At 34.2% G+C, this 27,836-nt stretch overlaps 1 protein-coding gene across 2 annotated transcripts in view; it reads left to right on the forward strand.

The window, feature by feature from the left end:
• The first annotated feature begins 1,059 nt into the window (after positions 1–1,059).
• The window catches only part of KLHL1 (kelch like family member 1), a 266,430-nt gene continuing 239,653 nt past the window's right edge, over positions 1,060–27,836 (forward strand). The window contains exon 1 of one of the 2 annotated variants that reach the window (XM_016122531.2): positions 1,060–2,269. In XM_016122531.2, coding sequence (XP_015978017.1) covers positions 1,782–2,269 — 488 coding nt within the window. In that variant the 5' untranslated portion in view covers positions 1,060–1,781. The remainder of the gene's footprint in view (positions 2,270–27,836) is intronic. The other variant, XM_016122532.2, reaches the window with a different exon arrangement.

A 27,836-nucleotide genomic window follows, 5' to 3' on the forward strand; every position in this document is an offset into this window, starting at 1 on the left:
TGAGTAGAATGATGAAAATTCGCAGTGTCCTGCTCACGAATCATCTGTTTTTCCAACTCATCCATGCTGTATATGCTACCTACCCATTCGTCATTTAGTAGCCTTCTTGGTTAACAGATTGACTGTGTGCAAGTAACACTTATTTTATTTAACAATGGCCCCAAAGCACAAGAGTTGTGATGCTGGCAATTTGGATATGCCAAAGAGAAGCCATCAAGTGCTTCCTTTAAGTGAAAGGTATGTATGTATAGGAAAATATACATATAAGGTTCAGTGTCATCCGAGGTTTCAGGGATCCACGAAGGGTCTTGGAAAGTTATTACCCCCAGATAAGGGGAGACTGCTATATTTGTTTATTGCCTAAACTCTTCCGTGCATTTTATGCCCTTATTAATGTACTAGGTTATGCCTTGAAATTCTCTTCTATCATTTTATTCCAGTTCTTGGCGTACACCGAGAACAGTTTTCACTCTAAGGCTATGCACCAAATGCACTGATTTTGCAAACCTCGTCCCCTGTGCTCAGATGCCCATCTTCAAATTTCCGTGTGCCTCTGGCCCCAGGGTAAAACATTGCCTGAGTGCATTAATGACAGAATCACAATGTAAGTGTCAGAATGGTGGCAACATCACCCTTTGATGCCAGCTTCCCTGTTTCTTCTGTCTCACTACAGAGAAACTAAGGCTAAAGGTTAAAGAATACGGTTTATTAAATAATTCAAGCTATTAACCTGCAACCTGCAAACCAATGGCAGCCTATTAAGTTTATGCTGCCATGATTCATGTTTGGTGTTTACTGAAGCTACAGCATAATGTCTGTTTGCTTTACTTTTATTGCTACACAGTAGTGTAGTGAAGAAGGAGAGTGAAAAAAAAAGGTGACAAGACCCACGCAAAGGGACAATAAGAGCAGCAGCTTCACTTGCATAAAGAAGATTGAAGCCTTCCCTCCCTCCCTCCATCTCTCCGTATAGGCCCCAGTGCACATCTGCGTCACTTAAGGGGGAGGAGGCGGCGCTGAGGCAGAGAGAAAATTGTACAGTGAGGACCTTGTCAGCTTTTCCTTTTGCCTGCCTCCCTATATTTTCTGGAATATTTGTTTTTCTCTTTTACAAACTGACCGTATAAAACCAACCCTTCTCGCCTTGCAGAAGGCATTTGACTTTCTCAGAAACATCCGGCAAGCTCTCAGAGCATCCTTGGAGAGGCCAGGGACAGGGGCGCAGGTGCACCGAGAAGGCTGGTGGGGTGGGGGGAGCGCTTCTTTGCGACTTGGGGCTCTTTCTCTCTCTGCGCTTCCCAGGCACTGAACTCAGCTGCAAAGACAGGAGAGCCGACACCTTCCCGACTGAGGCTGTGACACGGGTGCATCCCAAGGAGGTGTATCTAGCTACCGCCGCCTCCCGAGCTTCGGAGCGCACAGCTCTTCTTCCCTCGCTCATCTCCAGCACCAGGGTCATCCCTCCCGCAGTAACCACGGGACCCCAGAGCGGAGATCTAGGATTCTCGGCCCTCGGCGTCCCATTCCTGCCTCCGCTCCCGGCCAGTGGGCTTCCCACGCGCGGGTCCCGTGGACCTGACCGCAGCTGAGCCGCTTGGCTCTGCCGTCCGCGCTCGGGTCGTTGCCTGGCAGGACGCGCATCCCGCCTCGCCGCGTCTGATCCCAGGGTGCAGAGAGCGCATCCCGCCTCCTTCTGCAAACCCGCGCGCCGCTGGCCTCCCCCATCAGCTGGCCCGTATACTGCTGCGCCAGCTAAGGTCTCTTCCTTCCTTGTGTCAAGCATGTCGGGCTCTGGACGAAAAGACTTCGATGTAAAGCACATCCTGCGACTCCGCTGGAAACTCTTCAGCCACCCTTCGCCATCGCCGGGCGGCCCGGCGGGGGGCGGCTGTCTGCAACAGGACAGCAGTGGCAGCTTTGAGCACTGGGGACCTAGCCAGAGCCGCCTGCTCAAAAACCAAGAGAAAGGCAGCGTGAGCACTTTCTGGAAGAAGCCTTCCTCTGCTTCCTCCTCTTCGAATTCTTCCCCATCCCCTTCCTTCAACCCCCTGAATGGCACCCTGCTGCCGGTGGCCACGAGGCTGCAGCAAGGGGCGCCAGGGCAGAGCACCCAACAGCCGGCCAGGACTCTCTTCTACGTTGAGTCCCTAGAGGAAGAAATACCTGGCATGGACTTCCCTGGACCACACGAAAAGGGGCTGGTCCTGCAAGAGCTCAAAGTGGAGCCGGCCTACTCCAGCCAGGCAACAGGTGAAGGATGTGGACACAGGTACAGTAAGTCCCTATGGGGCATCCAAACATCTCCCAGTTCCCACTCATTTCTCCCCATCCCCAGGTGCTCTGGTAATACTAAGTCTGAAAGGTTTCAGGTGGAAATTTTTTGTTAAGAGTCGCCAGCCCGGTTTTTATTACTCAAGTTGTAATCTCGTTAAAAGTTTGCTCATTAATTTCTATTGGCTCATACACACTGCGTTTCTTTTTTCAAGTTTTCAGAGTTGTAATCACAAATTGAACATATATGCATTTTGGTAAATCTCCAGGTGGAGCAGTTCTCATATTGCTGAGACTATAGTATTCTGCTGTCATTATCTGTCATGTGAGGTGAAACTTGGTCTTAAATACCATTCAAATGTTTTATATACTGACCTAGAAACTGACTTGGCATGTTATCCGGGATCCCTGTGGCTTGAATCCATATTCCAGGAGGAATGAGGTGGACACAAGGAAGCCGCTGGACAGTAGCATTATCTTCTCTTTTTATTTTTTCCTCCCCATTAAATGCAATGTTATTATTCTCTATTCCAACTTTCCTTTTTTTATCTTACTTTATCTTCACTTTTCTCTTGTTTAAAGTCTTAGAAATAAACTGTTGCTGAGCCCCTTGGCATTCAGCTTTCCTGGTTTGTTGACTCAGTGTGGGGTGGTGTGTTGTTAGTAAGCAGGTTGACATTTCTTGTTTATTTCTAATATTATATCTCCTTGAGTAGAGTTCTCCTACTTTAAAGACATGGACAACCTTCACAGACATAAAACTCTTGAGGTTTACATTATTTTGAAGAATGACTCATTGTTCTGCAGTAGATCATTACCAGTTTTAGCATGTAGTGAGGATATGAAAAGATCTGCATTTAAATTCGTATATCAGCGCACGTATTGAAGAAGAAATACAGGAGAAACATAGGAAAATGATAATATGTTAATAAACCTTAATTACTTTTCAATAGCAAATTAGAAACAAGCAACTTTTAAACTTGGTTTATCAAATCAGCTTCTTGTGAATTTTTTAAGTTGCAAAAAGAATGCATAAAACAAAAGTATATGTATAGGTGCTCTTTAATTACATTAACAAATGTGAAATTAAAGATACAAAGAATTCCTTATATTTTTTCAATTATATGGCTTGTATGGCTTTAAATTTGAATCATAAGAGACTTGAACATAAGTGAAGACATTTCTTAAAATGTAAGATAATCATTTTGAAGAGGGAGAAGTTTTATTTGCAATTTTCAAGTATGTCAAAGTTTTTTCCATATATAGGAACCTAAACATGTTCATCTATTACTCAAGTAACATATAGTACCAAAAAGGTTATAATTTGGGGTACCATTAATACCATGAAGGTATTTGATTTTTATATTTATTAATTACCTGTAGTTTTAGACCTATTATTATTTTTTTTAGTTTTGGGAAATCTTTCATAAACATTTAGCAATTCACTTTACATGTTTAAAGAAAATAAATTAGGTTAAATATTTACTAATTACCACTTTATTGAAATTGTGACTCAGACAGTTCAGAAAAAAAAAATAGATGAACTTTTTTCAATTTTGTAAAGTCTTCAAGTAGGCTTAAAATATCTGATCTGGGAATATTAATGTTTGAACATTATAAAACAATTTGCTTCATAATAAATACATTTTAAAGTAAATGAGGCATATTTGATATAAATGATCTCTGAAGATTTGGAGAATTTGAAAATAATAATGGAGTTACTATGAAATTTAAAAGTAAAACCAATAACTAATAGCTAAGTTAGAAAAAGTACCCATCAGATTTAAATTTCAGTCCCTCATTTTTGAATATACCTCAGTGTTTTCATTCATAAAAAGTTGTAAGTGAATAGAATTCAGAAAATGATCCAAGTTCCACCTTTAATCATATTTATTATTGGAATGAGGGTGTCCTATAATATCTTGCATCTATATTAAAAATCAAGTCTAATTTTATTTTTTAATTTTTATTAATACTTACATTCTTTAGATGAATTTAAATTGCTCACTGGACAAATCTGTTAGCACTGGTATTATTCTAAGGGATGTTATATGTTCCTAAGACTTAGAACAATGGTTCTGTGCTCATAATTGATTGAAATCACAATACTAAAATCAGTAATTAGTAATTATCAATGTATGTTATTTCGATATGTGATAATAAAAGGGTTCATGTCACAAAAGAGACATTTGCAAAGTTAAATACTGAATGGAAAATAATATGCAAAATAGTCATTAATGTGTATTTTTTGTTTGTTTGTTTTCTATCATAACACATGCAGGACATCTATATAATGTTTATATTGATCAATGAGTGCATACACTATATAAACCCTGCATGATAATTTTGATTACTTGAACGATTATTATGTCATCATACTGTGATGTCACGTTTGATATTTATCAAATTTGTTTTATCAATTCTGACTTCTATGCTAAGTTGATCTTCATATACAAAGCAAGAGTTAATCCCTTTCCTGTTCTCTTTCTTCATTTTCTAATCTCTTTTTCTGTTCTCACACTGGTTAGGAACATTGTTTTGGACAAATATAAACAGCTCAGTTGGTTTAATTTATTGTTAAAACAGCAGCTGGAGGATGCTCATGGGAAAGCTGCTCAAAGGTCAAATTATTATGGAGTTGAAACATAAAGGTAACAGGAAGACAGTGATAAATGATTTCCTGCCCAAACCTAGCCTTTATCTTATCCCACACTACAGACACACATTAACAAACCTGAGTATTATAATACCTTAACTATTATAACATTAAAAGTTCTAACTTTTTCAGTAATAGACTCCTGACCTATGCTAGTAATCACTTGTTTTCTCTACTATCTGAACTTAGTTGTTGGGAGGTGTATAGTGTCCTAGCTATTCAGATTAGCAAATATTTTTGGTTCGGGTATTTTTGTTCAAAATTTTATATGTAGTTAACTAATAAACCAAAGAGAACTATTTATATCATTGTACTGTGCAATGATGTGAATAGAAGTCTTGTTTAACTGCTTGCTTTTTTAGTTTTCTAAATTCTCCCAGAATGCAGTTATCTAATCACATGGTTTCAGTTATAATCCATAAACTATATTTCTAGATTTGCATCTCAAAATCTAGTCCTTCTTCTGACCTCTGGTCTCGCACATCCACCTCTCTATTTGATCTCTCTAGTGGATATCAAAGATACAATATAAATACAACATGTAGAAAATTGAGCTTGTAACCACTCTTCTTTCTTGCTCAATGTCCTTCTCTATTTCAGAGGATAACACTTCACACATTAGGTTTTGAAAATCAGAAATCCTGGATCATACTTGCCAACATTATCTTTCCCATCATTTTCAATATTCCACTGAGTCCTGTCACTTTGACTCGAAAAGTTTCCTCACTATATCTGTCCTACAGCTCTCCACCTCCATAGTCTATACCTAATTCTAAGATACTGTCCCCTTTCAGATCAGTTTCTGGAACTGCCATCTGCATCACATTGCCTCATTAACTTTGCCACCTGTAATACTTTCTCCACACTAGAGTCCCTGAAAAATATAAAATAAAGTCTGAACTATTTTGCTACATCCCGGCTCTCCTCCCCTCCCCTTCAAAAAACGAACAAACAAACAAACAAACAAACACCACTCTTCCACCACTCTCTGACAACTATCCATGCTGTGGACAGCTAGGCTGTGTCCCTTGTTTGCTGTCTAGGCTCTTCACTTACCAACCTCCCCCTCACTTATTGTCTTCCAGACTTGACGCCCTTCTTTTTTATTTTCTCTGTCTTTGAGCCTCATAAACTTGTTTCCTGTTTTTGTACAGTGGCTCTCATTCCCTTAATCCATTCTTTCCTGTGTTTATTTATAGTCATCATTATGATCTCTTGAATAAAACGCTGTGCCTTTTTTAGAAAAAGCATTCATTGGTCCCTCCAGACAAAATTTTCATTTAAAAAAATTTTAGTTTGTGTTATTCTCCTATTTAATGCTCTTCGAGTATCTGCTCTCTACTTACTCTTCAATTTATTATAGCTTGTAACCATATAGTAATAGCTACGTTGCTTTTATTGTTTGTCTCTAACTACAGTTTCCCAGTGGATAGGATGTTGTCGTTTTGCTCATCATTTTTATTTCTATCATAGAGCATGTAGTTACTCAATAAATACTATTGAGCAAATAAACATTCGTCATTATCATACTGAGTGACATTGATTAAGAACTTGTTATTTGCCAGATAACATGTTGAATATTTATTTATATTGTGCAATTTAATATTCAGAATAACTCTATGATTCTGGTCCAATTATGTAGCACTTTGGTACAAAAGTTACACAGATGAAAAGACTGAGATATAAACAAGTAATTAATTTTCCCAGAATCACAGACTTTTAAGTAATGCAGCTGGACTTTTTAATCCTTGCTATCTGATTCCTGACACCATATTTCAGACCACTTTGCCAACTCTTCTTTCCCTCTGCTCAAACAAACAAACAGAACAGGTTTGTTTGCTGAAGCAGTTCCTTTATTCCCTTGTATTTGAATGTTCAGATGAACTTCTTAAAGTGATAGTGATGCACAATGGCTGATAAGTCTTAGTCAAAGAGGTCTTCCTAGCCCAAGTTAGAAAACACTCTTTTATTTCCTGAAGTATATTACATTCAGTTATTTTACCTTCTAATTAAACAAAAGTATGAGAAAATAACTTAAACAGGGAAAAACAATTTAATTTTGAAAACGAAAAGAGAGCTTTATGATAGAAATGGTTGTAAAGGTCAGAATAATTCATGCAGAATGATGTCACAGAAAGAGACTGTAAGTCATTAGAACCTCATGAAGTTGGTGGGACCTGAAACAGTAGTTAGAATGAAAAGGAATCAGCCTTGCTTCAAAAGGAAAAACAATTTTAAAAATGGTAAGGGACTATTTCTTCAAGAAAGTGGTTCTCAAACTATGTTTCTATGGAAGAGTAAATTGAAATGATGTTCATTTTTTTCCCATGACCCCAATTTCATGGTGAAAAAAAAAAACAGTATAGAGTGATTTTACTAAATTTTATGTCTGCTTTGGTAATTTATCCTAGGTTTGGGCATTTAATCATCTACTATTACTTAAACCAGAACTAGCCAAGATGATTCCTTGTTTGGGGAAAGCTTGCCCCAACACACATATTTCAAGATGAATTTACCAATATTATGTGGTATTCTACAAAGAAGCCCACAATTTCCAGGTGGCTTCCCCTCTGTGCAAATTTGCTTTAGGCAAACTAAGGTCATAAAGGGAAAAGAAACGAGACCACTAGGTTGGATTTGCGGTACCCCAAACCACAGAGCTATCTGAAAGGTGTGAATAAAAATGCAAGATGAATTAAATACAACTTTCAATTATACCAAACAAACAAACAAACAAAAAAACCCATGCTAACTGATAAATCTAGGTTTTCATTGCTAAATTTAAAATGAATAGTTTCTAAACTATATTATTAATCTCTTTAAGATACTATTTTAAATAATTTAAAAATAATAAAGAAATCTTTCCTATCTAATCCAAATCTGCATTTGGTTAATAGAATATCACACTGGTCAGATATTTATTTCTGTTGGTTGTTTTTTTCCAAGCCTCAAAGATAATTTATGTATCTGGGAAAGATATGCCTTTAACAATAAGTTAAGTTAAATTTCATAGTTTTTGACCCATAACTCTTACATAATTTACAGAAAACTGAGATCAGAGTATATTTTAGAGTTACATCAAGTTTCTACACTTAAAAATGTGCATTATTGTAAACAAAGTCTCAAATTGATGAGATTCTATTGATTATTATTTTTACCATTCAAAATAGCTGCAGATATTTTTGTTGTAGTTATATCAAATGCTCTGGAATTTACATATTAGTGTAGGCCAGATAATAATTAATGTATCTTTCTGAATTTAAAATAGTGTTATTCAAAACTGAAGAAAAACATCTAACGTAGACAAATAATGAGTGGATTAAAGATAGTTTTGAAAGTCTTATAAGTCAAGCATATGCAAACAAACAAACAAACAAAAATTATTGCACTGTATAGTTTGATGCTAATTACTTTTATTGACATTTTTGGCCAGGATTTGAAAACAATTTGATCTAAATGCTTGTGAAAGCTTATCAAAAGTTAGCTTGACCGGATAGAATGTATGCTATGGTTTTAAGATTCCAAGAAAAATCTGTTTTGAACAGTAAGCCTATGAAGCAGATCATGTCACAGAAATGATGCTTTTATAAAAAAAAAAATTGTTCTGAGAGTCTTTAATAATTGTAGAGTGGAATCGGTCAATAATAATTCTGAAACCAGCTATTCCCATTCCTTAGGTCCTCTTAGTTCAATTCTGGTAACTGATTCCCATAGGAAATCTTTCAGTTCAATTTCTTGTTATACTTGGTTGTGATACTTTGTTCTAGTAGATAATCTTGGCATCTTTTTTCTTAATAATATGGATAGGTATTTGCTTATGTAAATTAGCATTTTCATTCGATTAAATTATGATGGAACAACTTAAGTTATGGGATCAGAAAATTGAGAGGGTTTATACTACAAGGGAAGGGGAAAATTCAACTATTTTGTATTTTTTCAAGAGGTGAATGCCAATATCTCTTTGCATCAAAAATAAGATCTGTTTTTTGTTTGTTTGTTTCCTTAGCAGATATTAATTAAACTCAAATGCCCAAGATGTCTCTTTTGGTCAGTATTCACAAATATCTGAGTTTCAGAGAAAATGGAAACTATTTTTGAATTTATATTTTTGAAGTCTTGAATATAAAAACATCCTGACTTTCTGACTGTGAGATTCAACTTTGAACTTAGCTACTTTGAAAATGAATCTGGAGGTTTTTTTTTTTTTTTTATCATTGCAATAAAATTTAAATGTGATTTTTTTTTTTTTTTAGTTACCTTTGATATCCTAGCATGTAATTTCAATAGAGAAGTTTACACAAATTAGTACTTAGATCTTTGGCACTAGGAAATCTACTGATAATTTTTAAATACTTACTTGTGTAATTCTTTTTCTCAAAAGGCATGACATTTCCAAGTTATAAATATTTTATGATTCTAGTTTACAGTGGTTTTGATTAAATTAGTAAATTTTTATTAGCAATACCAATATGCATATATTATCTAGAAATTAAAACATTTAAAAAGAAGATGAAAAAAATCCAAATAATAATATTTGGGCCAAATAATAATCTAATCACTTTATTCAAGTCAAGATAAAAGAACTGGTACTCCCGCTTCTGGCTGAGATAGAATAATGGGAACTGGACTTGCCCTCCCACCTAAGTATCAATGAAGAATGAAAGGAGGAGGAAGAAAAAAACAAACAGACAGAGATGGAGACTAAGGGGAGTGGAGAGGTGGAGAAAGAGATGGAGGAGGGAGGAAGGGAGTGAGGGAGGAGAGGAGAAAGAAGAAAGAAAGAAAAGAAAGAAAGAAAGAAAGAAGAGAAACGAAATACAAGACAGAAAGCAAACGAAAGATACTTAGACGTCATCATGATACGTCCTTCATTCGTTCTGGAATTCCCGTCCTTCCTGCCCTAATCCTCCCCTCCCTCCCTCCCTCCCGCCCTCTCCCTCCTCCCTCACCCTGCCCTTCCTCTTCCTTCCTGCCTTCCTTCCTTCCTCCTTCCTTCCTTCTCCTTCCTTCCTTCCTTCCTTCCTTCCCTTCTTCCTTCTTCCTCCCCTTCTTCCTTTCTCCTTTCTTCCTTCCCCCCTCCCTCCCTCCCTCCCTCCCTCCCTCCCCCCTCCTCCCTCCCCCCCTCCCTCACCTCGCTCAACCCACACTTTTTTAAGACACTGAGCATCAGGCAATGAAGAAGAGTGATTTTTGAGAATGAAAAACAAATGAAATGAGCTCTGTGATTGCCCTAGCTCACTGCCTTGTGAGACATTCCAGGCACTGTTATAAGAAAGAGGAAACCAGGAGGAATGTGCTCATTATCCTGGACAAAAGGGGTAGAGATGGGCGTCCATGGAGACCAAAGCAGAGTGTCATAAAAGAGAGCTGCATATGGATAAAACTCCAGAAATCTGTGGAGGGGCTCTTTGAGTATTCAACTGATATTCAGTAAAATACTGACAGGTACATATGTTTAAGGAAACTATGCAAGTCTTAGGAAGGAGCCATCTCAGAATTAGAGAGAATAGTACCTGTTTCTAATAATCAGAATGGAAAACCCCATGATCATGGGATTAGAAAAGTATTTGTAAGGGTATTATGCTGGTAACAGGAAATAACTAGCTTTAGAATAAATACTGCTATGGTTCTAGTTAATAAATCTTAACAGCAAAACATAAAGGTATCAGACTATTTCCAGGTCATGTAACTGTTTCTTAGAACAAAATTGAAGAAGAATACACATATTCATAAATATTCAGAACCAAACAAGGTAAATTTTTTAATGTCCGACATCTAATTGAAGACAACTTGGCAGCAAAGAATGGAAAAATATGAACCATAATGAGGGGCAGACAAGGTTGTCAAAGCAGTTAAAATCATCCTTTCTATGTTCAAAGAGTTAACTAATGTCATGATACAAATGAAAAGAGCAACATCAAATTTTTAGACTAAAATAAAACAACAATACCTGAGATGAAAAATACACTGGATAAAATTAATTACAGAACAGGAAATGCAGGAATAAATGTCAGTCTTGAAAAAGCAATAGAACCATCTAAAATGAAACAAGGAAGAAGAAAATGATAATTTTAAAAGGATTAATAAATATATTTTTGGAATTCCCAAGATACTAAAGAGTGAAGGAAGCAAAAAATAATTTTTTAAACCATAGAAATTTTCTAAATTTGATGAAAACTACAAACCCATGGATTCAACAATATCAGTACATTTTAAGCACAAGAAACATGTAGAAAACTACCACAAGACAGTTAAATCAAATCCTCGAAACCATTAATAAATAGAGAGGTATTAAATAATCTACAGAAAATATATGTTATAGAGATAAATAAAAACTAGGATGATGGACCATTTCTCATTGGAAATTATGCAAGTGATGAGTGGAACAACCCATCTTTTCAAACTGTGAGTAAAAGAGAAACTATCTGAAATTCTATGTGCACCCAAAATATGTCTCAAAATGAGAGCGATATAAGAATGAGAGTGATGTAACAGAATAGCTGCGGCACGCGACAGGAGACATGCTCTACAAGAAATGGTTAAGGAAGTCCTTCAGGCACAAAGAAAATGACACCAGTTGAATTAAATTAACAGTTAAATTTACAGATCAAACTGAAAATAGAAAGCCATGTTAAAAGGCTAAAACAATACTGCTAGTAAGAAACTATTGCTAAGGGAAAAGACAGAAGGAAAGAAATTATGTGGAAAATAAAATGCCACCATTGCCAATTAATTGAAGGTTTAAATGTAAAAAAAAAAAAAAAAAAAAAAAAAACAAGGTAACAAAATTCATAGTTTTGGGTTAGCAAATGAATGAATTTTTTGTTATTCTATAAAATGGATGATGTAGGAGATTAAAGAGAATAAAATAGTTTTTGTTTTGAACAATGTGAGTTGACATAAATATTTCACATCTTTAAGCCCTTGTAGAGTTATAATTTATGAGATGGACTAAGGAAAAGACAGGTCAAATTGAAAATAGAGAGCCATGTTAAAAGGCTAAAACAACAGTGCTAGAAATTATTACTAAGAAAAAAGATCAAAGGAAAGGATTTAGAGAAATTAAAATTTAAGAAACTATGCTTAGAAAATATGTTGGGACTTAAGATTTCATATGAAGAGTAGAATGGATAGTGACAGCATCAAATATATATGACCATGAGAATGAGTTAATATCTTGGGATGAAGATGTGAAATTCAAGGGACTGGGATCTGGGGCTAAATTGCATATTGTGTCATCTACGAAAAATTAAATATGCCTATGAATGTTGTTGGATTTAAGGTGTCTCAATGCTTTCAATGATTAGAGGGCATAAAAACAGCCACATGAGGTATATTAACACAATAAACTCACTTGAGTCTTCAAAAGAGAAAGGACTTTGTTTCCTGTGGATGAAAGACTCATAGTAGAAGCACACGAATGTAGTGCTAGACCTTTCCAGCCATGTGCCAAAGATGTAAGGAATATGAATAACCTATCAATGAGAGGAGTACAAGGGAAAGTAAAGTGATATGTGAAGCACTTTTGATAGCAATAATGCAAGATTTAGACAGAATTTCGGGAAGTCAGCTGAGGCAAAAATAAGTGGCTTGATGTGTTGTGTACGAGGTTATAGAAGAACAGAATGAGTAGTGAGGCTTGCATTTGTGTGATGGTGAAGGATAGTAAAGGTTAGGAGCATAACTGAGCTTAACTAGGTGTAGTTCCATATGGGCTAATGGTAAAAAGTTGGTAAATTTGGGTCTATTTTTCACATGCTCACAGAGAGATTGATTATGACCAGTATATATTTCACCAAGCATTTGAGAGATTTTTTCCATAGATAAGAGGTTGAGTTAAGCAGTGTAATTATGAAGATGCTCAAGACCAGCTATGTCATGTATGGAAAAATGCAAAATTAAAACTATTAATTATTAATATTTAAATGATTATTAATTATTAAACAATTATTGGTAGAAATTACTAAGAATTTAAGAACAAAGACAGTAGAGCATTTAATCAAGGGCCCTTCTGAACATGGTCCACACACATGAAGCTGGCTTTGAATGAGATTGTGACTATAAAACATAAAAATTAACATAGTCTCTAAAGGGACTTCTTCAAACTAAGATGCACCTTGGAAAGCTAAGAAACGAAAATTCATTCCAGCTTAAACAACTATATCTTCAGTGAGTTTCATAAAATTTAGAAATGGCTCTATCTATATATTTACAAAGTTCACAAAATACTTAAATTAAAATATGTTTTTTAATTTATTAATTTGAGATAGTAAATAACTTCTCAAAAGAGTACAATACTTCTGAAATATCCAACACATTATTTCACTTGAAAAGTAGTCTGTTGGAACCAAGAGGCAATATCAAAAGCTTGGGCCTTGGGGAACTTAAAAGTATGTGTTGTCAGCTTCACTTTGAAATAATTTTTCACTATTCACACACAAGCCTATATGAAAAAAATGATTCCTGCATTCTCTAAAAAAAAGTAACTTATGAGTAGTTTATATTCCACTCAGATTTATTTAATTATACACTAGATTGGAGAATTCCATTGGTCCAAGAGGTAGCCAAAGAGAAATAGGCCAGAAGTATAATTTGATGCAATACCATCAAATTATACATACACAAAGATGTCAAAGGAATGCGTTCACATCTGAAAAAAATCAATGAAAAAAGCAGTCCAGTTAACTCTTGATTGCAGTATAAATGTCCTCCATCTTGACTTAGGAAAATTGAGACATAATAAATGGGTGTACAGTTTTAAGCTGTTAAATTTTTGGTTATGTGTTATATAGCAATAGAAAATTAATGTACCAACTATGCCAGTTACCCAGACCTGAGGTAGGCTCCAGGATATGGGACTTTCAGTTTTAAATTGGAAAAAATCCTTGGGCAAACTGGGATAAAATGATTATCCTAAACTTCCCTTACTTTCTTGTTGGCTCTGAGGGGTATTTTAAAGGATACTTTGTATCATGTTTGCAAAATTTCTAGGACTTTTACCCAAATAATTATTTTTTTTCATAATATGTACTTTGCAATATTTCTGAAAAAAGAAGTCTCTGAATGGAGTGGTTGAATTAAAAGAATATAAGGGTGCTACATCCTTAAGAACAATATTAAAACCAGACAATGATCTTTTAAAATGGTTGAACATTTATCAATTTAACAAAATTGTATTTGAACAAAATTATTTTAAAAAGCAATTGTATTTCTCTATACCAGTAGCAAACAATCTGAATGTAAAATTTAAAAACTAAAATTTACAATGCCATAAAAAATTATCAACTACCTAGGAGTTAATCTAATGAAAAATGTGCAGGTCATCTACAATAAAATGTACAAAACTTTGGTCAGATAAGTTCAATAAGGTCTAAAGAAATGAAGAAACATACCCTTTTTATAACTGGAAAATGTGCTGTTGTTAGAATTACCATTCTATTAAAACTTTATAAATTTAATGCAATTGGAATTCAAACCGCAAATAGTTTTGTTAACAAAATTGACAAGCTGATTTTAAAATCTGTGTGGAAATGCAAAGGATTTAGGATTCCATAAAAATTTGAAAAAGATGAACAGTTTCAAGACCTACATTTCCTGTTTTCAAGGCAGCATAAAACTATAGTAATCAGGACAGTACAGTGTTGGTGTACAAAACAGAGCAAAAAGATCGATAGAATAGAATAGAGAATCCAGAAATAGACCGTCACACATTCGTGGTCAATCGATATTTAATCAAGGTTCCAAGTCAATTTAATAAGGAAAGAAAATTTTTTAACAAATTATTCTTAGAACAATCAAAAACATGTACAGAGCAAACCAAACCTCAACTTCTACCATGACCCACACCCAAAAATTAATTGGACATGGATCACAGACTTAAATGTAAAAGCCAGAACCATAAATCTAGAAGAAAATATTTTTATAATATTAATGCAGGCAATTTTTTAATACAGAAATTAAAAAGCACTGAACATGAAAGAAGAAACTGATAAATTGAATTTAATCAAAACTTAAAGTGTCTGTTAATCAAAAGACACTATTAAATGAATATATAAGCCACAGTGTGGGAAAAATTATTTGTCAAAGAAGTATTTTGGAGAAATACATTATATTGAAATATCGGTTACATTGCTATATGTAATTATCAAAAAGAAAAAAATCTACCAGTGGGCAATACAATATTAAGGCACAAAACTCAGAAGTTAGAAGATAGACATATTTGACTAAATGAAATGCAAAAATTTTAAACACCAAAAATATCCCACCAAAGGCAACTGAAAACAATGAACTGTAAAAATCATTTGAAATGCTGATGCCTGTAGGAAAATGGGCATATTACAATAATAGACAAATTAAATTAATGGTCACATATTAGAATTTTGCTCAAACTCAGTAATAGTTTATGAAAGCAGCAAGAAGTCTCACTTAAACCCATAAACCTGGCAAAGACTTAAAGGCTGTCATATAGATTGGGGTCGAAACTTTGAAACAGTTAATAAAAGGGGTATTCTTTAAATTTTTGGTGGAATTGTGAAGTGTTACAACATTGGAGAAACATTCTGAGGACAGCTATAAATATTAAAATTATGGATATTTTTTAACCGAGAGTTTCACACTCGGTACGATTGGAATTCTGGCCATTTCTGGTGGGGTACGTCCTGAACATTGTAAGACATTTAAAGTATTCCTGGCCTCAACCCACCCCACCCCTTCCTAGTGTGACAATCTAAAATCTCTTTGGACTTCGTCTAATGTCTCCTGGGGGACAAAACTGCCCCTGGATAGAATCACAGTTTTTAAGTTAACTTCTCAAACATTTTTTGTTTCATTGCTATTGTAGCAACTTTGATAATGACTATGAAAGACCATCAAAAGTATAAATAGCACCATCACATCATAAACTATTATGGAAGTATCAAAATACTGAATCAGAATTATACTAGTTAATTAGAAGGTCATTCATAAGGTACTACTGAGTAGAAAGGAAAGAGAGAAACAAGCTTGAAAAAAAAAATCACTCTAAAACATAAAGAACACATGATTTTCATAAGATTCTAGTCATTCCTTTGAAATAAGTGTGTCATTATTAATGTGCACACAATAAAATAAATAATTACAATTTTTAATTAAAAAACTGATTTGTAACATGATTGTGGCTGGCCAATATATCAAGTCTGTCAGCATATTTATAAAACTAATATGAGCAGAGGTTCTAGTGGAAAGAGGAGATACAGTGAAGTAAAGAGGCAATATTAAACTTTAAGTTGATCTGGTAGATACAGAATGGCGTTGTTTTAAAAATATATTGGAAATGATTTAATTTTAAAGTTCTTTTCTCCAATCATCATACCTTTTCTGCATTTATGATTTTCTTTCAGTAAGTATAAATGATCCCGTAGTCACTTAATGGCTGTACTCTGTGAGCCTTTGCCAAGCGTTGACAGGTGTCTGAAATAAGAGCCAAGCCGTGTTGGCACACTCTCAGATTCATTCCCTGGTCCAATAAGACAACACTCAGACTAGCAAACACCCAAAGGCAGTCTGAGACCCAGGCCGACATGTGTCCTTTCAGGCTCTGCCAGGCTTTTATACAAGGCTTCATGTTGACTAATGAACAGCATGCTGTGTTAGTGGCAGTAACTGCCCCAAGAAGATAAATCTTGGTACCCCTCCACAAATCCCTCTTTCACCTAATGAATCAGATTAAATCGAACTATCAAGAACTATGAGACAGACCATCGTGTCCTGGTGTGGACCTGCACTAGAGACCTGCTATAGACTACTCTAGAAACATTCTAAAAGAGTATGGATCAAGAACTCAATACCTTGAGTTCAAACCTAGCTCTAATACTTACCTAGAGGTGTGATCATGGGCTGATTGCTTGGCTTCTTTAGGCCTCGTTTCTTCATTCATAAAATAAAGATGATAATGTTAGATACTTCACTGGGTTGTTTGTTGTAAAATTAATATTCTTAAAACACTTAACATAGCACCCAGCACATTACAATCAGTATGTAAATGTTTGCTATTAATATTCCTCTGTTTATAATGTTGAGATTACAAGACATATAAGTTGTCTTAAAATATATTACTCTGTTGTTGTTATGTTGATAAAACTAAAAGATGCTAACCTTGATTAGATGGACATTAACAAAGTAATTTTCTAGGTATGATAAGGAAAATAAAATAGCATAGATTACATAGGCATCATGAACCAAGTTATTGGTGATTTACTAGGTATCTACTGTAGCATACATGCCATGGATTATTAACTTCAGTGTACAGGAGAATTACCTTTGAACAATAAACATTGATAAGCCCCATCATATGGCAGATTTCGATTCAGTGAATGTGGTACAGGTTCTGGGAAAAAGAATTCTCAGAAGCTTATATGTGATTTCCAGGGTCAATCTGGTCAGGATCTCACTGATAGGGAACAAATTTACTGAGGTTATTGATCCTGCCTTCGTTCAGGTCTACATTCTAGGAAGACTTGGAGAGTCTATATCAACTGTAGTGTGTTTGACATGGTTGATTTGTATTTCTGTCAAATACTCCAGAGCATTCTGTCATTAATTACTTGGGTTGAATATCTTAGGATTCTTCCATTCCTCTGTTGGCCACCAAACTGTGCAGCTTGTCAAAAGAAAGAGCTGATAATTTGATGCTAATGAGAAAACCAATGTGCATATTTTGAGATAGATTATTTTAGAGAATTGGTTGTTTAAATTTATGCATTTCAACATAAATACATTTCACATTTATGATAAATTTTTAATGAAGTATATTAAGTTACGTGCTTTGTATACGTATCTATTTATTTTGGTGAAATAATTACAGCTGACATGCATTTATAACTTCAAAAAATACCTTCATGCCAGTGTACCGAATGGAGCAATGATATTAAAAGAACAGTAGAGCTGGCAGTGATCTTGATTAGCTGGACTCACCATTCTCTTTTCTTGGATGAGATGGCAAAGAGGCTAAGGCGCTCAAATGTTAATTGACCTTTACAAGGTCCCAGATCTCATTAGTGGCTTTCTGAGTTCTAGAAAACTGTTTGTCTGACTGCAAAGCCAATATCTGTCACTAAGCTCTTTGGCCTTCAAATAACTCTGAGCTGCATATTTTTTGTTGTCACATTTTTATTAATATTTGGAGAGAAAATTTGGAAATTATACAAATGAAAGTTTTCTATGATTACATTCATCGTAAAAAGAAAACTAATGTATTGTTTAAATAACTCTTAGAACATCATTAATTTGCTAATCCTAAGTACTTTGTGTCTGTGTGTGAATGAGGAGCCTATTTAGTATGACCTTTTAAATATAAGCAGATGAAATTCAATCCACTTCCTTCACTGTGAATGTCGTAAGATTATTGGCTGGTGCTTAAGTGGTCTAAGAATCTTCTGTAACATACTTTTTTTCTCCTTTACCCAGATTGAGTTAACTCCCTTCATTAGAACATGCTAGGCAGACACAGAGAACTGAGCTATGCCAGCTCTGTAAATTCTTCCTATCCCCACTTCTACCATGCAGAACAGGTGCGGAGACTCTGCTAGGTAAAGAACGGCCTTCTAAAAGGGCACTCGTAAAGAACAGGTTAATAGTATCTTTTCCAGTAAAGGATTTTTGAAAGAATAATAAATATGGACTGAATTCTACTTGACCTTTTATTTAATGAGAAGAAAGTCTTTGAGAAAAAAGCACAAAACCTAACAAGGTAAATATCACAGAAAGGGCACAGCACATATGCAGAGGTTTTACATGGCTTCTATTTCATCTTTTCTTAACTTTTTGTACTTAGAATGTAGTTCCTAATATTTTCACCTTAATATTCTTTAAATTAATTAAATTCGTTTTAAGAGCAGTTTAAGTTTTCAGGAAAATTGAGCAGAAAGTACAGAATGCCCATAAATTTCCCAAGGTTTCCTCCCTCTCTCACCCCGTTTCCCCTGTTGCTAACAACTCGCATCAGTGTGGCACATTTGGTGCAGCTGATGAACCAATATTAATACATTGATTTTACATAACATCCCTTGTTCTCATCAGAGCATCCTCTTTACATTGCGAGGTTCTATAGATTTTGACATGCATAAAGTCATGTACCCACCATTCCAGTAGCATACAAAACAATTTCACTGCTCTAAAAATAAATCTCTTGTGCTCAACATACTTATTCCCGCCACCAAACCCTTTGAAAATTGATGTTTTACATTCTCTACAGTTCTGCCTTTTCCAGAATGTAATATAACTGGGATCATACCAAATGGCCTTCTCAGATTTGTTTCATTCACTTAGCAATATCTATTTAAAGTTTTTGCATGTCTTTTTGTGGCTTGATAGCTCATTTTTGTTACTGAATAATATTTTATTTTTGGCGGGGCATACCACCGTTTGTTTATCTTTTTACCTGTTGAAAGACATCTCGATTGCTTCCAGTTTTAGGCAATTATGAATAAAGTTGCTATAAACATTCACATGCAGGGTTTTGTGTGCACAGAGGTTTTTAATACATTTAGTTAAATATCTGGGAGCATAAATGCTGTTTTATATGGTAAGAATATGTTTATAATTTAAAGAAACTGTTGACTGGCTTCTAAAGTGGCTGCAGCAATTCGCATTCCAATGCAACAGTGAATGAGAGTTCCTGTTGGTTCTCATATTCGTCAGAACTCAGCGTTGTCATAATTTTGAACTTTGGAAATTCCAATAGGTGTATAATGGTGTCATTGTTCTTTTAATTTGCAATTCCATAATGACATATGATCTTAAATATCTTTTCTCGTGCTTATTTGTCATCTATATCTTTCTTTGGTGAGATGCCCATTTAAATCTTTTGCCTACTCTTTATTTTTTCCATTGTTGAATTTTGAGGCTTCTTGGATTTTGCGTACAATTCTTTTATTAGATATGTATTTCACAGAACTTTTCTCTTGGTCTGTGGCTTTTCTTTTCATTCTCTTGAGAGAATCTTTTGCAGAGCAGAAGTGTTTATTTTAACCAAGTCCAATTTATTAATGTTTTTCATGGATTAGTCTTTTGGTGTGTTTAAAAACTCATCCTGAGGCCATGTAATTTTCTTCTGTCTTATGTTTGGGACGTTTTACATTTTCGCATTTTTCTTTCGGTGTCTGATCTGTTTTTGATAGATTTTTGTGAAAGCGTAAGGTCACTATCCTGATACATTTTTTTTTTTTTTTTTTTTTTTTTTTTTTGCATGTGGCTGTCCAGACGTTTCAGCACCAGTTTTGGAAAGACTGTCCTTTCTCCATTAAATTTCTTTTGCTCTTGTGCAAGACCACCTAACTATATTTCTTGGGTCTGTTTCTGGAGTGTCTATCCTCTTTCATTGATCTATATGTCTGTTCTTTCACCAATACCATACTGTTTTGATTACGGTAGCTTTATAGTAGATTGTAAAGGAGGTAATGTCAGTCTTCTGGCTTTGCTCTTCTTCAATATTGCATTGACTATTCTGGGTCTTTTGCCTTCCCGTATAAACTGTAGAGTTTACTTTGTCAATTTCCACAAAGTAAACTGCTGAAATTCTGATCGAGATTGCATTAATCTATAGATCAAGTGGAAAATGACTGACATTTTAATGATACTGAATCTTTCTATCAATGGATATAGAATATCTCTCCATTTATTTAGAGCTTTGATTTCTTTCATCAGAGACTTGTCTTATAGTTTTCCTCATATAGACCTCATGTATATTTTGCTAGATTTTTACCTAAGTATTTTATTTTCGATGCTATTGTAAATGGTGTTGTGTCTTAAATTTCAAATTCCAACTATTCATCACTGCTATATAGGAAATCGATGGACATTTTTTTTTATTAACCTTGTTGTATATTGCACCTTTACTGTCTATTATATCAATTATTAGTTCCAGAAGTTGTGTTGTTGGTTTTCTGGGAGATTTTCTATATAGTCGATCATATTATCTGAAAAAAAAAAAAATTTCTTCCTTTCCAATATTTATACCTTTAATTTTTTTCTTGTCTTATTACACTAAATAGAACTTCCAGATGATGTTGAATAGGGGTAATAAAAGGCGGCATCTCTTGTTCCTGATCTTAAGGGGGACACATCCACTTTCTCACCATTATTAATAGGATGTTAGTTGTAATTTCTTTTGTAAATGTTTTTTACCAACTTGAAGTAGTTCTCTTGTCCTAGTTTGCTAAGAAATTTTATCATAAATCAGTGCTATATTATGTAAAATGTCTTTTCTGTATTTATTAATATAATTCTATGATTTTTCTTTTTTAGCATGTTGATATAACAGTTTACATTATTTAATTTTTGGATGTTGATCCAGCCTTGCATACTTGAAATGAGTTCTACTTAGCTGGGGGATATAATTTTTTTATATCTTGTATTTGATTTGCTAGTACTATTTTGAAGATTTTTGCATATTCATGAGAGATACTGGTCTACGGTTTTCTGCAGTTGTAATGTCTGTATCTGGATTTAGTCTTAGGCTAATGCCTCACAGAATAAGTTAGGGGTACTCCTCTTGCTTCTACATTCTGGAACAGATTGTAGGGAACTACCATTATTTATTAATGAAAACATATGGGATCTGTGCTTTCTATTTTGAAATGTTATTTTTTAAATTCGGTTTCTTTAAAATCTATTTAGATTATCTGTTTTTTCTTGTATGAGTTTGGTAGATTGTGTCTTTCAACAAACTGATTTTTTTTTCATCTGAGTTACCAAATTTGTGAGCATACATTTGTTCATAATATTCCTTAATTATTCTTATTCTGTAAATATCCATGGATGCAGTGGTGATGGTCCCTCATATATATATATATATGTATATATATATAATATATATATATTAGTAATTTGTGTCTTATCTCTTTATTTCTTGGTTGTATATTGCACATTTAGGGGATAATCAGTACTATAAAACTTCAAAGAACCATATTTTTATTTCTTATATTTGCTTTATTATTTTCCTAGGTTTAATTATATTGATTTCAGTTCTGATTTTTATTATTTTTTTTCTTCTGCTTAGTTTGGATTTAATTTGCTCTTATTTTCTTAAGTTCTGAAGGTAAGAAACATAGATCATTGGTTTTAGATCTTCTCTTTTTATATATGCTTCCAATTTCACGTTATTGCTTTTGATGCATCTGACCTGTAATGATAGGTTGTATTTTCATTTTCATTTAGTTTTAAATATTTTAAAATTTCTCTGGAAACTTTTTGTTGATCCATGTATCATTGAGAAGTCTAAAAAATCTCCAAATATTTTGGAATTTTCCAGTTATCCAGGTATTGATTTTTAGTTTAATTCTACTGTGGTCTGAAAGCATACTTTGTATGATGTCTTTTCTTTTAAATTTGTTAAGGTGAGTTTTATGGTTCAGAATCTCATCCATCTTGGCGAATGTTCATGCGATCTTGAGGAGAATGTGTATTTGTCTGTTATTTGATGAAGTATTTTATAAATGTCAATTAGATTTAGTTGATAGATGGTCCCATTTAGTTCAACTACATTTTTACTGATTTTCTGCCTGCTATATCTGTCCATTACTGATAGAGGAATGTTGAACTCTCCAAATGTAATAGTGGATCCATCTATTTCTCCTTGCAGTTCAATCAGTTTTTGCCTCACATATTTTGACACTCTGTTATTAGGCACATAGATATTAAGGATTGTTATGTCTTCTTGAAGAATTGACCATTTAATCATTATGTAATGCTATTCTTTATAATTTTCATTGCTCCGGAACCCGCTATCTGAAAGTAATATAGCTACTCCAGCTTTCTTTTGTGTAATGTTAACCTTACATATATCTTTCTGCAGCCCTTTACTTCTATCTGTGTCTTTATATTTAAAGTAGATTTTTTTTTTTTTTTTTTTTTTGTAGACAACGTATAGATGGGTCTCTTTTTTTCTACTCTGGTATTCTCTGTATTTTAATTGTTTTATTTAAACCATTCACATTGAAAGTAATCATTAATAACTGCATTTAAATCTATTATACTCGTAACTTTTCTATGTGTTGCCATCATTCTTTGTTCCTTTTTCGTCTTCTACTTTTTCTACCTTCTTTGGTTTTAATTGAAAATTACACACACACACACACACACACACACACACACACACACATTTTTCAATTTTCTTTCATCTCAGCCTATTAATTGTACTTCTTTTAAAACATTTTAGCAGTTGCCTTCAAGTTCGAAATACATAGTTATGAGTAATATAAATCCCCTTCTAAATAGCATTACAGCTTCACAGGTAGTTCAAGTACCTTATAACAGGGTATGCCCAGTTTCTCCCTCCATTTGCTTATGACATTGCTATCATTTATTTCATTTATCCACAGGCTATAACCATCAAATACATCATTACTATTACTTAGAAAAAATGTTTGAATCAATTAAGAAAATAATTTTTTTAATATTACCTTCACTTATTCCTTCTTCAACACTCTCCCTTTCTTTATGTAGATCCAAGTTTCAGACTAATATCATTTTCCTGCCCTCTGAATAACTTCTTTTAACATATCTTACAAGGGTGGTCTACTAGTGACAAATTCTATTTTTGTTTCTCTGAGAATGTTTTTATTTCTCGTTCATGTCTGAAGGTTAATTTCAATGGTAATGAAATTTTAGTTTTTTTCTTTCTTTTGACAGTGTAAATATTATACTTCATTCTCTTCTTGCTTGCATAAAGAATATAATTGATATAATTTTTATCTCGTTCTTTTCTAGGCATGTTGCTTTCCTCTTCTTCCTAGCTTCTTTCAAGATTTTCTCTGTCATTGATTTTCTGCAGTTCAAATATGATATCCCTCTCTACCGATTGAAATTTTGGTGTTTATCCTATTTAGTCTTCTCCGAGATTTCTGAATCCATGGTTCAGTGTCAGTTATTAGTTTTAAAAAATTCTCAGTCATTATTATTTCGACTATTGCTTCTGTTCCTTTTCCTTCTCTTTCTTCTCCTTTTTCTCCTTCTCCTTTTCCTTCTTGGAGCTCCATTACACATATGCTATACCTTTTGTAATTCTACCACAGTTCTTGGGTATTTTGTTTTATAGATTTTTTTCTGCTTGTATTTCAGTTTTGGAAATTAAGATCGCCATATCTTCAAACTTACTGGTTATTTACTCCACTGTGTCTTAGCCATTGATGACCTCATCAGAGGCATTCTTCTTTTATGCTACAATGTTTCTGAATTCTTGCATCATTTCTTTTGGTTTCTTTTTTAGTTTCCACTTCTTTGCCCACATTACCTATCTGTTCTTGTATGCTTTTTGTTTGTTTGTTTGTTTGTTTACTTTCCCCTTAGAGTCTATAGTATGTTATATTTAGCATTTTACTTTTCTCATTATGGTCCTTAGTATAGTTATTTTAAATTCTCAGTTTGATAATTCTAACATCTCTGCCATTTCAGAGGCTAGTTTTGATGCTTGATCTGTTTCTTCAGACTATCTGTTTTGCCTTTTTAGCAGGCCTTGTCATTTTTTGTTAAAGGCCATACATGATGTATCAAGTAAAAGGATCTGTGGGTTGTCTGGCTAGAAGTTAGGCTATATTTACTTCTTGCTAAAACTGGTGCAGAGGTTAAAATTTCCTCTGATGCTCTTGGTTTTGTCTCTCCTATTTTCTTTGGGCATCCCTAGAGACTCTTTAAAAAACATCCATGTCTTGTAGTTTTTTCGTTTTTTTGTTTTGTGTGTGTGTGTGTGTGTGTGTGTGTGTGTGTGTGTGTGTGTTTTCCTATAATCTCCGTTTGTTATACAGGAGCGTTGTTGATGCGGTAGTACAGTGTAAGGTTGTGGAAGCACTCTACAGTCCTATGATTAGGTCTATCTTTTAGTGAGCCTGAGGTATCTCCTTTCCCTCAGATGGATAAAGTTCTAATACAATCTCAGTAGGTTGGATTCTGGTACAACAGTTTAATAATTCTTCTGGAGATCAGGTCTCATTAAGGAGAACAGACAACTTTGAGGGTATTTCAAAAGAATTACTTTTTCTTCCCCTTGCCCTGTTTGAAGCAACAGGGGATTATTCCCACAGCTTCACAGTAAGACTCTGGTAGAGGGCTCCTGGAGTTAAAATTCAGGAAAACATGAACCTCCCCCAAGATTAGGCCTCTAGAACATTTTAACCATCAAGCTAAGTTCTTAGTAGTTTTAACTGAAAGTTGGTTATTTTTATATGAACCAAAAAAAATGCTCTCAGAGTTTTAGCAAACAAACCACATCTATTCAACTATTAACATGAATTTATTATCAGTTTTTATATCAGAATTTACATCAAGCCATAACTAGTTCTTTCATAGATGAGCAGGTACATCTGCTCTTTGTCCACTCACAGAGGTCACATTTTTATGCACTAGCGCATATGCATAACCACTGCATGTAATGGCCCCAATAAAATATTAGAAGTTCCTTGTAGGTGAGATGACATTTGCGAAATTTAACTTGGTATCTAAGACTCAAATATATGCCACTATATGAAATATAAATAGTTTAAAAACAATTAGCTATATCTAATACAATATACCCTGTTTCTAGAAGACCTTAATGATCTTTAAAAATCATCATAATTTGTCGATTTATGTCATTGTAAATAAATTGAAAAACAATATTTTTTTTCATTTACAACATGCGATAGGCCCAACGGTCAAAACTTGAGTGAACAACATATGATTTCACATGACTAAAGAAAAGTTTCAAAAGAACAGCATATTCTGTTAAAAGTAAAACTCTGTGACAGTTATAAAGTTTGTAAATACAAAACATACAGAAAACTTATTTATACTTTATGTATTGTATCAAGTTTAAGAGTTAATACGTTTCTGCCACTTTTAAAACAATTTTTGTTACTTAAAATCATATTAAGTAAACAAATATGTAGAGACACATATAATTCTCGTGCAGCATTACTAACAAAGTTTCAATGACAATAATTAAGACAGCGAAGTAAGCCATAGAGAGAAAGACAAATGCTTCATGTGTCACTTATATGTGGAATCTTAAAAAAGAGTCAAGCTCACAGAAATATTTGAAAAGTTCTTCCAGGGGCTGGAGGTTAGGGGAAATATGAAGGGATTGGTAAAAGGGTACAAACTTTCAACTCTAAGGTGAATAAGATCTGAGGATCTAAACATTGTGACTATAGTTGGTAACATTGTATTATATAATTGAAATTTGCTAAGAAAGTAGAATTTAAACATTCTCACACACAAAAAAAGAAAAGATAAATATGTGAGATGCTAGATGTGGTCATTAACTAGCCTTAGGGAATCTTTTTATTTGATAAATATCAAATTACCACAATGTGCAATTTAAATATCTTACAACTTTGTCAATTATACTTTAATAAAGCTGAAAAAAAACACACATAAAAGCCATGTGGAAAAAAAAATTAAGTTAGATCCATACCTCAAAAAGCATATAATAAAATTGATTTAAAGTTAGCTTGGTTTTCATATGATAATTGGGTGTCTGCACATACACCAGATTGAGCCTTATGAAAACAAACCTAAACATTTTTATTTATATTAGCAATAGCCTTCTGAGTTAATGGAGTAATTACACCTGCTACCTACTTCCCCATAAAAGTGACTGTGTAGAGATTTCAATGTGCTTCAGATGGTCTGAGTGCTCAAAAGGCTTGGTATGTCTGAACTAGTCATTGTTCAATATGCCAGTGCTTCTGTAGTCTCCCTTCTTACTAGACTTCTTGAGGTGGCTATAGTAGCTTCCTATTTCTTCTGTATCTCCTTTTAGTTTTGAGTACAAATTCACTCCACTGGTTGGTCATGTTCCCTGGGGACAGCAATGATCATGGTTGAGGTAATGATGGAAGATAGTGGCTCTCCCTGGCTCCAATGCCAGTTCTGGATTTCACAGTTCTTAGAAAGTCCCATCATTTGGGTATTTTTAGCCTCTTCCTAAGAGCTGGAGTGTCTAGAGCCTTCCCAAGAACCTTTTGTATAGCAATTTGTCATCCCTGGTCCCTGCCCTAATACAGCCTGTCCTTTTTCCATACTGTAAGAAGGAAATCCACTTGCATATTCTGCCTATATTAGACCACAGCATAGGCTGCAGGTGATCTGAATGGCAGGTTATCTTTTGTCCCTCACAAGCTCACCCCAGACAAGGCTTCATGACCCTGGATAACCACTCACTGGCTGTGTGACACTTGGCAAGTCTCTCACCTTCTCATAATTATAACAGCCTACCAATTATACAGAAAGCAAATTAAAATAAAAACAAGATGCTTTGAAAATTAAATGAGATAATGTTATTAGTTTAATGTGTTATATAAAATAAACACTGAATAGAGGATGCTTTTTACATACTACATTTTCCTTTCTAAAGTATAATGTGAAAATGCTTAGACATGTTTTCCCAGGTTTGATTAATATGCTTTTTATGTAGATTTTGAATATTTGTTCAGTCACTGTCGATCATGGATGATCATGCCATGACAGTGTTATCCAGTTGAGCCAGATTATAAAACTCAATATTAAAAAAAACTGAAATGTAAACTAGAATGCCACGAGGGCAGAGACTTAGTTTTCTTAATTCTGTATCCTCAGTACCCTGTTGAGTACCTAGAAAGTGCTCATAAACATTAAAAACTATGCTTTTGGAATTGTAAAGAAAACAAAGGAAAACATGCTTAGGTAGGTGGACAGATAAATATTTTAAAAGTGTTATATAAAATCATTGTTTGTCATTCTGTCATAATGTAATCTTCCCACTTTTGGCAGAAATAGAACACATGTTATGGTTACAAATAGAAATCTAAGAATTTAGCACAGTCCATAATGTGTTATGCAAGTTATCCCTTTTAATTCTAACTCTGACAGTGACGAGAACTCTTGGAGCATGCTTTCTGAGACCTGTCCTTAATAGCAA

This window comes from Rousettus aegyptiacus, unplaced genomic scaffold (assembly GCF_014176215.1).
Source record: "Rousettus aegyptiacus isolate mRouAeg1 unplaced genomic scaffold, mRouAeg1.p scaffold_m13_p_11, whole genome shotgun sequence".
In the NCBI taxonomy this organism is placed as follows: domain Eukaryota; kingdom Metazoa; phylum Chordata; class Mammalia; order Chiroptera; family Pteropodidae; genus Rousettus; species Rousettus aegyptiacus.